The following is a 13692-nucleotide window of genomic DNA, read 5'->3' as shown; positions in this document are numbered from 1 at the left end:
ACCCTTTACCTTTCAACACATATATATTTGTACTCCTATACTCATATACACATACAATCCCAGTGTTTATCCTTTACCCTTGCATACATACACTCTGACATTCACATCTGCATTTCCTAACACAGGAAGTTAATCCTTTAAGCAGGAAGTTATTCTTAAACCAGGAAATGTAATACACTTGGAGAACTTACTTGACATACCCAGACCTAAACCAGAAGAACCAAGCAATGAAGCTGTTCAAAGTTGTCCTGCTTTCTTTGCTAGTATTGCAGTTAATTTGTCGAGTAAGTAGTAATGAAAATGACATTAGAACTTTTTTAAATAATGTATTAGAATGTTTGGAACAAATTCAAAGAGAAGCTACAGATTCTTTTGTTCGTCAGAGGCTCCATAGAGAACTTGGTGATCACATTCAAACCTTATCTGGAATTTTGTCCATCTCAAGATTTGTTGACGATGCAAGAAATAGAGAAGCAGTGAATACATTACAGTCCTTAAATGGATGGCTAATTTTTTTACTGACTGCTTATGAAACCAGACAAGGAACTACATCTGAGAACAGACTTGTCTTGCTACCTCCACCTCTCATGACTTGCTCTCAAGGTCGACCGCGATACAGCATTTCAAGAGAGCAAATATCTCATTTAGTATCTCTTGGAATGAACTGGCAAAGCATTGCAACATGCTTAGGGGTTAGCTCCCGTACTCTGTACAGGCACAGAGAGGACCTTGGCATTGAGCCACTGACTTATGCAACATTATCCGATGAAAACCTGAACAGGGTTGTTAGGGAAATCCTTCAGTATACCACAAATGCAGGTGAACGATATGTGCATGGCAGCTTGAGATCACGTGGGTTACGAATCCAAAGGTGGCGTGTAAGACAAAGTCTACAAGAAATTGAGCCCTTTGGACGTTCCCTCAGAAGACGCAATGCAATACGTCGACGACTGTACAGTGTTCCTTTCCCCAATCAGTTATGGTGAGAAAATTCTAACAGAAAAACAGTCCTGATTCTAAGTCTATAGCGAAATGGATTATCTAAAGCAAAATAACTCATTGTTTTATTTACTCAAACGTGTGCATATCCTTGACCATGTCATAGTTTCCCCATACATAACTTCTACTTATTTCATTTTTCTATAGGCATATAGATGGAAACCACAAACTTGTGAGATGGAGGATGGTGTTCCATGGCTGTGTGGATGGTTTCAGTAGAACCATCATCTACCTTGCGTGTTTAGATAACAACAGGGCATCAAGTGTTTTGTCACTGTTCATGGTTGGTGTTCAGAACTTTGGAATGCCATCCAGCGTGAGATGTGATCATGGACTAGAAAACACTGGTGTTGCCCGTTTCATGCTTTACAGGCAAGGACTGAACAGGCATAGTGTTATCACTGGCAGGTCTGTGCATAATCAAAGAATTGAGCGATTATGGGCAGAATTAAATCGAGTGGTCTCATATCATTTTGTTAATCTTTTCAATTTTATGGAGGAGCATGGTGTATTAGATTCACTTAATGAGGTCCATTTATTTTGTCTTCATTATATATATTTGCCACGTATTCAAAGAGCTGCCACAGAATTTCAGAACCAGTGGAATAACCATGGACTTTCAACACAAGGAGGGCAAAACCCTCTTCAGCTGTGGCAAAGGGGCATTATCAACAATGCAGGAATACATAACCCAAATATGAATGGTATTTGTGAAAATGACTTTGGTATTGATGAATGCAGACCACTGCCAGAGCTGGAGACAAACAATAATGTCGTTGTTCCATCAATTAACATTTCCATCAGTGACACCATGATGGTTACACTTCAACAGACCTTTGATCCATTTGAAGATGATGGCAATAACGGTATAGATTTATTTTGCAACCTTGTTCGTTTTCTTGAGAGACAATCCTAAAATATCAACAAGGCCTCTGGAGAAATTTCATTTACTGTAATTGTGGTTGTGCAGCTTAAAAAGAATACAGTCCCAAGACTGTTGTTAGTTCAGTATTATTAGAAGTTTAGTCACAGCTTTAAATTTCAAGAATGCTACTATCAACCTTTACATGCATGTTTACGGTTTGTATACAATTTTAAAGAATTTATGAGTTGTATTATGTGAGTGTGTTGAGATTTTACAACCATGTTTTGTTTTAAAACACCTTGTTAAAAGAAAAAATAAATTTGTGCAACCACATTTTATTGAGGTTTTTGGTCATCACAATCACCAGATGTATTGTCTTGGAACAAGATGACTCAAACTGATAACATTAACATTAATACAGTCATACAGTCAATACATCAAACATGGATCACTGATCAAATAGAATAGAAGTGTCAGATAAACAATATTGAAGAACACCAGAGAATAAAAGCAACAAACAAGTACAAACCTAGAAAACAAAAATAATCACAATGCACATAAATTAATGCAATGAAAAAATTATTATTGAATTATGTTAGTATATATAACTATTGTATACTTGTAGAATGGTACCCTGACAAGCAAAAAGACTTGAAGCAAATGAACATTTGTTAAAAGGTCAATGCAAAAACAGAGCCTCCAATCACAAAATAGGTGGGTGACATATGAAATATGGCAACATAAAGTAAATTCAGCTTGGTCTCAAGCGTGTTAATTGGTGTTTTAGGTGGAACATTTTGAACATTTGTTTGATTTCTGGGAAAGAAAATGCAATGATATTCAAAACACCCCCCCCCCCCCCTCTCTTAGAATTACTTAATGGTTGACACTCATTAATTTAACTGAGTGCAAAACTCAGATTAGCATACTAACCTGACCAGGAATTAAGCTATTCCAAAACCATGTGTATTACCTAATGCAAAGTCCATATTCTCCTGAAAGTCTTTGTAAGAGGTATGAAGTGGTAACTTTAAACAATTGATGCACGTGTTTGCAATGGGTAGTTTAGACATGGTTTGTGCATCTGGCTCTTGGTGAAGAAATTCAATGGACGGTTGTGGAGAGAAGCCAATTGGTGGAACAGTGTTGGCTCCAGTGGCGAAGGCAAGAATTGTCCCCAGCTTCTGTGTTCCGTCTTGATCTAAAGGAAAAGCAATACTGTCAAAAATGGCATTAAAGACAAAAAACACAGCAAGCATTTCTACTTTTAACTGATTCAATGAAAAGATGCACTGCATTATAAATTGAACACAATGCTTAAAACGCTAAATTTACCTTCTGCATCTGTTAGGTAGTCTCTCCAGAAACTAATGACAACTGCTTCAGCCTGCCTTTTATTGCTCCCAGCTGGAGAAAGGCGGATGGTAAAGAGGCTGTCAAGAAGGTCAGCTGTAAGCACTGAAGGTGACCAGCATAGAAGGGTGCGAAAACTCTCTGGGTGATCTTGGATTTTGTCCAGCACCTCAAGTGTCCGTAGTCCATCCTGAAATCTAAATGATAATCAGAATTACCTTTAAAATCACAAATCACATCAAAAATGAATGGATCCAAGAAGTATAATCTAAAACATATGAATTTATATATACAATAATTTTTACTTCAGATTATTCACATCATCAAAAGTGTATATCCCAAATCTGCATTTTTCATGTGATGCTGTCACCTTTGGAGGCATGGTGTACCTACACATAAAGAAATGTCACACAAAATTCCCAGAATACAAGGCAATCAGCATGGGTTTGAGTTACTTATTGGACAACAATAAATACATACATACATACATACCTTTCAAATGGACCACGGACTCTGTGTATTACTTGGAACATGATAATGTCATGTATAAGCAGATCCTTGTCTTCCAGCCTCCGTAGCGGCCTCAGGCAGCCAGCATTGGCTAAGTATTCCTGAAGTGGCTCAGTTGCTACTATCAGATCTTCAAAGGATTTACACTCTTTAACCTTCAAATAAAAAAATAAAAAATTAATGGGCCCCAATTAATACATGGAGTAGAACGAAATGCACACAATACTAAAACATTATCCAACAACTGACAAATCAGTTTTACCCTTTTAATTTTTTCACGCAGGTCACTATCGGCAACATCTTCTAAAACTGGTTTAGCCAAATCTGGGCCATCAACAAGGCAAGAGAAGAGTGTTGGGGACAGAAAGCCTGCTGGTGGACCACCATGTACAAGGCTTACTGCAATGGCTCTGCCTGCAATGAAGTACCTGTCCTCCCTCATGGCTAGAAATAATGAAAAACATTACATGTCAATAGATGCATGAAAGCGCTTGACAAGAACTTTATAAAAATGATTTTTTTATTGCATTACTCCAGGGATATCAGCTTAAAATCAATACATACCAGCACTATCAAGCGCCAAGTTCATTTTACCTTCTTCACCCTCAAACATTGGAGACAGGGGCAAAGCTTCGATCAGAAGTCTTAGAAATTCTTTTCTTGGTCCACCCAAGTCAACAGCCTCTTCAGGTACTCCCATATCGTCAGAAAACCTGACAGAAATTGTGTGGCATGGATCATATGTCGCTCGTTTAAAACCTCTAATTGCTCCATCCAGGACTGTTGATCTATTAATGTTGAACTTGCATTTCTTCTGTTGGTTTACTTTTGCAGAAAGTTCCTCCAAAATATCTTTTGCTGATACCAAACAACTTGAAGTCCTGTAGGATTAGAAAAAAGAAAAGAAAAAAAAAGAAAAAAATATTGAAAAGAACATCAGTAAAAACATTCACATACAAGGGCTACAAGGACATACAAAGTTTTGTCAAAATCAGAATCAGCATACTTTATCAATCACCAAAGGAAATTATCATAATCATAAGCAAAATGTACAAAGGAGTATATTGCTCAGTGGCTTTTTATATTGTTTATATGTTTCGGAGAACTAGAAAGCACTGGAGCAAAGAAAAATAGTTTCAATGCACAATAAGTAAATTTCATTTCATTGTCAGATAGGCTGTTAAAAATTCGCTGCCTATTTCAAATAAAATAAAATTTGCCAGCATTACAGCATTATCATTTGATTCTGTAGACATTATTCAAAAAACTGTTTTGTTAACAGCAAATATAAATATCATATATGCATATAAATATCTGAGGATGGATTACACTCCTTCACAACACTGGTTACAGTATTGGATTGCAACAAATATGGTGTGTTTAATTGGCTACTGTAAAACATTTGTATTTGAAACTAACCTTTCGCTCTGCAGGCTTGCTAGTATAGCCTGGTTAAGTTCCTCATCATCAGAAGACATGTCAGATAGTGGAGTCATGATTGAAAGGTAGTTATCGTAGTTTACAGATTGACTGTGTGTTGATGTAGAGGGTAATGCTGAACAATGATTCTCTGGATTCCTGGTCTGGTAGGGTGAGCTTGAGGTATTTCGGCACGTCAGGACCAGAACTGGATCACTTAAAGATACAGATGATGAGGTAGAAGGCTGACTAGTGGAAGGGTAGATTTCCAATGAAGACACTGGTAACTGGCTGAAGGAAATGTTTGTTGAAGCGCTGCTGTACTTGTGTGAGATACTACTTTCATGGGTCAAGGCAGGAGTTTCCGTTAATAATGTTCCATTACAAACTGATGAGGCAGGAGATTGCGTCGGAGCAGAGATTGGTTGGAAGGCAGCTGTTGAACTGGCAAAACTGTCTGAAGATGATGAGCGCAGCTGCCTTGATGAAACAGGGTTTTCTTCACAGTTTTCCTCACTGCTGTAGCTTGTAATATCATCCTTAGAAATAAAATAATAATTATAATAATTCACATATATTGAATTTGAACATTAAATACCATATATCCATCCTCTTCTGCTTATTCTTATCAGAGGTGGGGTGGTTGGAGCCTATCCCAGCTACCATAGGGTGAGAAATTTCAAGAGTTAATAGATCTTTCTCACAATTACTTTTACATACTAGGCAGACAAAATTGTAACACATCTCCTGAACAGCAGTAGTCTTACGTTCTATAATTCACAAACAGTCCAACAGAGCAGCTGTAAATTTAGTCAATACCAGAGCTTAGGATTAACATTTTAAAAAAGGAACATTAACTTGGTACTATTCTATCCAACTACAAAAGGTGAAAGGCAAGTTTAAAAAGAACAGACATGAGAAAGTTCAAAGGTTGTTTATGCACCAATTTCTGGTCTTCATATTATTACTGTACAGTGCTATGTAGATTCATTCAAAAGTCAAATAACGTACCAAAATTGGTTTTGATGGTCTGATGTATAGGGCTTTCGATTTATAAATTTTATGTATGAGATTTGCATCCAGCTCCTGTCCTGCTCGCAGTTTGGGCGCAATCAGTCTGTTGCCACAAGCCATCAGAAACTCCAGGCTGGAAAACAGTTACAGTAAGTTGTAAAATGTTTAAAATCCAAAACAGCAAAAATGTTCCAATAACTTTTTTAGAGCTAATCTTGTTTTCCTCTTTGAATCAGACTGAAACCAGTAGTAACAGAAGTAAACTTTATACAAATGTCAAAAAAGTATGCCAAAAATGGAGTGTTCAAGAAAGGATAACTGATTTGGTTCTTTTATTTTAGTTTACTGATTCATGTCTACCTGTTCTCTGACTTAAATCGTTATGTAAAGCTTTGAAATGCCTAGATATCGAAAAGACTACTGACAAAAGCTGTGTCGCATTAGGTTTCGACTGCTAGCACAACCTACCTTACATCAATAGAAAGTTTATCTCCAAAGGCGTCCCTTATTTGTTCAGAGACAGTTTTCTGGTCCCAGGATTTTTGGAATTCAAATCCATTCAATATATGCCCTTGTTCATGTAAATGTTGTTTTGTGCGATGCTTGACAACAACACTGCTTGATGGCCGTGGAAGAAGGATGACATCTTTGTTGAAAGTATCATGATAATGTGTCTTGGCCCTATAAAACAAAACAGAAACTATATTCAGATTTATGTATCTTTTGTTTTATTTACCTATACTTAGACACTATCAGTTCCTTAAGAAAGTTGCTAATGTCACTTGGTAGTGACCAGCTTACACGTTAAACTGTTGGTAAGCTTTTATGAATAAAATAAAATGTTACACAGTTTATATTTTAAAAAAAACAGTATCGCAGCTAGCCATTTAGCCCACTTGAATATGTTTAAAGTTGCTTGTGCATGTAAGAGTTGAGTATAATAGCAAACACAAATAACAGAAACATAATTTGAAAGAAAAAAAATGCATAAAGTAATAGCATGCCTATAAATTGCCTTTGAAAAAAAATGGAAAATGTACGTAAAATAGAAAATGTTTTGGGGTTTGACCATTTTAATTCACTGACGCTTGAATTAAATAAATAAATAAATAAATAAATATATAGTACAATGCATAAGGATTTTTTTTACTGCTCTACAAAGAGGCATACAAAGAAACATTTGCTATTACTTTTTACTTTGACTAAAGAACAAAAAAGACACCGATCATATTTCTTTTTTTCTTATTTCATACACTGTAGAAACTGGACTGAAGGCATGACTTGGCATCCATGTTTATCTACCTCTACAGTGGTACAGATATTGATCCACTCACAACACAGAGTTGGATTGATGTCTTCTAGCAAGATTAAAATTCTACCCCAAAAAATAAATAAATAAATAAATAAATAAATAAATAAATAAATACAAAACTAAACAAAAACAACAAGAAAATTAACCCAACCTTTTATTTAGCAGGCTAATGTAGCTACCACCTCCCACATTAATAAAGAAGATTTAATAAAGTAATCTTAAAGTAAGCATCAACTTACACTCGGGTCACAAGTACAAACAGCCACTAATATTGAAATAAATGCCACGGTCTTTACTGTTTTTAATGTGGATGCTGCTGAATAAATTAGCTAGGGCTAAAAATTTATAAGGGTAAAAAAGTGCGTTGCTAAATCAGCAAAGCACATTTCGTATTTCGCAGTTGTATAGTTAAGTGGCAAACTGTTTTGTTCTTACCTTTTCCTTGATCTGCAGTTCCAGTTGCCAAAGTGTTTTTGGGTCTGATATCGCAAAGACTGCCCCACTCCAGTCGAACTCCGTGTAGCTACTTGACTCGTTGAAGATACCCGGGTGTTAGCTGGTCTAAAAAGTTCCCTCATCTCACTTTCCACCGTGCTGTGGGTAACACTGGGTGCAGTTGAGCCCGTCCCATCTCGATCAAGTGACGAGGACAACGATGTGACCGTTTCAGGAGATGATAAAATATTTCTTAACAACCCGACAGCTTGCTGAAGAACTCCAGTTTCTTCTCCCCCCTCCATGCTGTCAGACACTTGAAAGTGACCCGCGCGTGCTTCTCAGCCAATCACAGCGGTACAGACACCCAGCCTTCCGTTTCCATTAAACTCCTTCCGTTTCCACTATACTCTTTCATTCACATACATTATTCTCTTGCATACATATATTTTCTTCAGATATGTATGCATTCTCTTCTTACATACATATATTATTTGTAAGATTAAATGCATTTTGAATGCATGTAAATGAGAGCAAAATGTAGGAATGCATAAATGAAAATGCATGTATGTTAGAGTGCAAATGTGTAAATATGTAGATTAAAATACATGTATAAGAGAGCATAATATTGCAATGTGTGTGTTAAATATGTGTAAACATGAGAATAAAAATATCTAAATATAAAAATTAAAATAAAACTACGTGAGAGTGAAAGTATATGTATGTGAAAGAAGAATGTATGTGTGTGACAATGAAAATATATGTGTGTGAAAGAAGAATGTATATGTGTGAGAGTGAAAATATATGTGTGTGAGAGTGAAAATATATGTATGTGAGAGTGAAAATATATGTGTGTGAGAGTGAAAATATATGTGTGTGAGAGTGAAAATATATGTGTGTGGAAGAAGAATGTATGTGTGTGAGAGTGAAAATATATGTGTGTGGAAGAAGAATGTATGTGTGTGAGAGTGAAAATATATGTGTGTGGAAGAAGAATGTATGTGTGTGAGAGTGAAAGAATAAATTTTGGCTTGTACGGCCCCTCATACGATAAATAACATCTATATCAGGTATTGTTTTCAGTTTTTATGAGCAGACGCTGAACTTTATGATGCCACTTTGTATTTCTTACAGGGACTCCAGGCTTAACCTTATTTTGGTGTGAGGCTGGGTTTTTTTGCTGCCAGTGTTTAACATTATTACTGCTCTCTATAATTGAACTGTGAATTGTGAATTTCCCTAGGGCTAGATTTGTTTCTGACAAGTTATACCAAACTACTTGTTCTTAAATCATAAATCTAAAAAGATTTATTAGTACTTAAGTGATTTAATCTCTTTATTTTTGAAAGAGCAGGGTCAAAACTTTCCAAATCTATAAATATCCTGTATAATAATTGTAATAGTAATAGTTATTCATTAGTATTTCAGATCACGGTAATTCAGACTGCACAACATTCAACAAGAAGAGCACTTATGTCATCAAAGTATATCCAGCCACTTGTACGGATCTTTCTATTTTCCCTGTGTTTATTTCAGGGTTGAAAATGAACCTTTGTAGGTACATTTTACTCAGGAGGTTCACCCCCAGCCTGACATGATTGAACACATCAATGATTTAAACTCTGCCTGACAACTCTATTTCCCACCAGTGACCCCCTAATACCCACACACAGGCACAAAAGAGTCAGTAACCATGAAATGGCATCACCCACCAAGGCAGTGAGGGGTCAGCTTGATGTTGAAAGGTTATTGGTTGGCTGACTGACTCACGTGTATGACACGAAATATAAAAGTTTACCTGAATGCCTCAAAACAGCCTTCTTAGATGTTTTTTGGTCACAAAGGTCAATCTATAACATCATTTTTATGCCTTCCAACTGCTATATCAGTACATGTAGCAGCTGCAAACAAAGAACAACTTTTATTTTTAATTGTAACACCCCGAGACAACCACCACCACGCCCACCTTTCTTTTTAAGTGGAAAGGATCCGTTTAAGTCCGTTATGGTCCAAGGTATTCTACAGAGGTCATGCAACTTCATGATTACCACTGAAAGTTTCCAAGACTGTGTTTTGAAGAATAACTCTTACTGGCTCAGTGGTATTCAGAATTTACAAGGGCAGTAGCCAAGAAAATGCTTATAGGAGGGGGAAGCTGCTTTAAGTCAATCTTCTACGAGGATGAAGGTCAAACAGACCATCTTTCTGCCTCTCCGTTCATCTCATGTTCCATTTGTCAATCTATTTATCTGTTCATCACTTTTTGTCTTTCCCTCTCTTTGGCCTCTTGGTAACCTCACACTGGATGAGAATGTCAGTGTTCAGTGGCATTTACGGCCCATTCCCACTGCCCTCAGAGGGCCTAATTACTCCTAGGTCAAAGGTCAATTTGTGTGTTTTTGGCTTGCGTGTTTGGCAAAGGGAGGTTCATGAACACACTCTCAGCATGCGCTAATGATTCCACCTGATGGTCGTGCATCTGATCAATCATCTCTGAAGGCAGAAAATATTCAACAGACACAGATGAGGGCCTTTCCCATGTGATTAATCTATGGTGATGCATACACATGTGTCAGGTTGTAAGGTGGAAGCATTTCATCAATGTATTGATTAGACTATTGATTAGATTAATAGCAAGTATAAACACTGGAGGTGCTGCTACATTATGCACTGACCGACTGAATATGGATATGTGTGCATTTATGCACTAGCATGTGTAAATACAGTATGTCAGTGAGCAAGCAAACATGAGCATGGTTGCATGTGCTTCTAAGTATACATGTGTGCATCTACTGTAAATATGTCTGTGTTTACATATATGCATGTGTACGGGAGTCTTCGTGTACTAAGTAGCTTAGAGGTGGCAGCTGTGGCAGAGTGCACTGAATACAAAGACCCCGCCCTACCCCCTCCAGTCAACCAACCGTCAATCAAACACTCTCAGTGGGGAAGTGTGTGCTGCTGTGTTTATTTCTTCTTCTGTCAATCAGCTCGACTGATGGCCCACCCATCTGTCTACCCATCCATACATTGTCCATGCATGTGAACATTCATTATGCATGCCAACAAAGTGAGTTGATGGAGCTTTTTATATGGGGTGTAAACACTGAGAATCCATAGTTCCTTTCATGCATGAAACCCACAAAATTACTTGGTTCAGTTTTCCTGGTAAGATAATGGTTAATTACTGAAGGCTTCTCTAACACATCGTTCAGTTTATAGCACATTCATATGCAGTTTTTGTTTGCTCGAGACAATATTTTTCTATTATCTTTTTGTACTGCATTAATGTGTGGAATCCTAATTTTTTACCTCATGTTAGTGTGGTTGGTTGTGCATTGAGCTACAATGTCAAAATTTTACCCGAGTGAGTTAGCAACATGCTCCTGCAAGCTAAATCAAATATTTCCTTTTTTGGAGGAGTCCAAAAAAAAAGCAAAACGGGCCTGTTTTATAGACTGCACTGGAGCACAGCATGGTGGATTGGTACCATGTCAACTTTATTTATAAACCACTTTTAATACACTGATAATAGACACAAAGTGCTCTACACAAAATTGAAAAAATTACATTCAAAACAATAAAAGATAGAAACCCAAAACCAAGAAGTAAAACTGCTATAATTTAATAAAAACAAGAAGATCAATGTCTCATGCAAGCCAGAAGAGCAATATTGTGCTCTTTTTTATACCTTTCAGTCATAGGATGAGTAGCAGTATTTTGAACCAACTCCAGATGTGAGAGGCAAGACTAACATAACTAACATAAAGTGCATCACAGTAATCCTGCTAAGACATGATAAAAGCATGTATCACTGCCTACAAAGGACACGTTTCACCTTTGCCCATGGCCTTAAATGAAAGAAGCTAGACTTAACTATAGTGCATCAATTTATCTGTCCATTGTAAAGTCCACTATGGGCTAAACATACAAGGTCAAGGGACCATCGTCAGCACAGCGTGCTTCCATGCCTTCTAAGAATGGGTCCCAGTGGAAGGCGATAAAGTAAGAAAAGCAATGGTCCCAAAATAAAACCCTGTGGAACACGGCAAGCCCAGAAAGGAGCAGAGGAAGCTGACAGAAATCGGCCTACCAACTAAATATTAACTAAACCTTTTCAAAGCATTATATGTGCAAGATGCTGTTAACAAGATACTTTAATGGTTAGCTATTGCAAAAGCAGTGGTTGATCAAGCAGAAGAATAACCACATCGTTACCAGAATGAGATGCCAGGAAAATATCATGAAACACTCTTAACACTGCTGACTCTGTACCATGAAGGGTTTTAAACCCAAATTAGTTATCACCATTGCCTCACAGCAAGCAGATCCTGGTTTTTAATTAATCAGTGTGGAGTTCTGTATGCATGTTCTTGCTTTGTCTGCTTGGGCTCTCTCCAGGTACTCCTACTTCCTCCTGCAACCCAAACTCATTTGATTGTATTTGTTGAGCTGTTGGAAAAGTTGTATTGTAAATTACCTGAACACTTAAAAAAACATCACTCTGTTTATTCTTACTTCTAGCAAAGCACCACGACCAACATCTGCACAATGCGCACATCACTCAGATGATGGAGAAATCTCTATGCCTGCAACTGGAAGCAACTACAGGCTGCACCGCGCACACACACACACACACACACACACACACACACACACACACACACACACACACACTTGAAAAAAAACCTTACTTGACAGTATTACGTATTAATTTTTCTATAAGATTTAATTGCTAACTAAATAAGTGAAGGTGCCATTAATAATTATTCTGGCCAACTTCAACCCCTGACTGCAGCAAAGTCACAGCTTGGATTAAACTATAACATTACCAGATGTTATAGGGTAAACGTTTCCCATCTGCAACAAGTTTCTCTACTATTTTCTTCATTACCACAGTGAAGACTCCCGCGACAGTGACACCACCACCAGAGAACATCTGACTGCAATCTCATGGCATCTATTTCACTGAAGGACATCTTTTTAAGACTGTTGGACTGCGCTGCAAAAGGGATGCCAAAGGGGTACCCAGTGCAGTGCATTTGAATGTACCATCAGTGGGGCCCTGGCCAGGCATCAGCTTGTGACAAGATGGGAGTGAGTCTTCCCTTTCATTGCAGCACAGCATGCACAGCACAGGTAGTTGTGCCCATTTCAGACAAGCGCATGTGGTTCCATTCACTTGTAAATTATTCTCCCATTTCCCTGCATACGTCAACACAGGCGTTTACATCATTCCCCAGTGGTAAACACATGCACTTTGATAAGGAAAGCATTGTGTAAATGTACTCTAGATCACAAAAGCAGTAAACAAGTGTGAAAACAGACCCACATGGTGAGGGGGAGAGGGGAATACAGTATGAAACCCAGTGAGAAAACAATATGAACAGTGATAACAAGCAGGCCAGTTCCTTTGTGGTGTTTGTTCTATGGAAATCTTTTATGTGCTTACTTGGAAATACTGGAAAAGCACCCCCGTAGTTTGTTCCCTGCCACCACCACAGAAAATGATCTCAGTATTTTTAAGTCAAGGGGCACATTGTGAGGAAACTTTTAGCCATGGTTTTAAAGGTTGTTTTTATGCTTTTGTCTTTTTATGCATGCATTTTCAACATTGTATGCATTTATATACTACACACAGTATAAAGCAGCTGACTTTTGCCAGTGTGTGTGTGTGTGTGTGTGTGTCCATCATATCGCACATGTGTCTGTGGCACCTCACGTGGAGGTTTCCCTCCCCTCCGGCTGCTTAGCAGCTCGATGTGCCAGAACAGGGTCTGTATCT

General features: G+C 37.7%; 1 protein-coding gene across 1 annotated transcript; it reads right to left on the bottom strand.

The window, feature by feature from the left end:
• Positions 1 to 2179: 2179 nt before the first annotated feature.
• LOC146689823 (uncharacterized) lies at positions 2180 to 8351 on the bottom strand. The gene is made up of 10 exons (XM_085437208.1): positions 7908 to 8351; positions 6629 to 6841; positions 6158 to 6293; positions 5147 to 5685; positions 4292 to 4608; positions 3990 to 4171; positions 3710 to 3882; positions 3523 to 3606; positions 3200 to 3414; positions 2180 to 3065 (listed from the first exon to the last, which is right to left on the bottom strand). The coding sequence occupies exons 1-10, from the start codon at positions 8210 to 8212 to the stop codon at positions 2809 to 2811; spliced, it is 2421 nt and encodes an 806-aa protein (XP_085293334.1). The 5' UTR covers positions 8213 to 8351; the 3' UTR covers positions 2180 to 2808.
• Positions 8352 to 13692: the final 5341 nt, after the last annotated feature.

Source organism: Copadichromis virginalis, linkage group LG17, assembly GCF_057382275.1.
Source record: "Copadichromis virginalis isolate Kocher_CV1m ecotype Utaka linkage group LG17, C_Virginalis_male_GT1.1, whole genome shotgun sequence".
Classification (NCBI taxonomy): Eukaryota; Metazoa; Chordata; class Actinopteri; order Cichliformes; family Cichlidae; genus Copadichromis; species Copadichromis virginalis.
The sequence above is the reverse complement of the archived record's forward strand: the minus strand, read 5'-3'. Positions and strand labels throughout refer to the sequence as shown.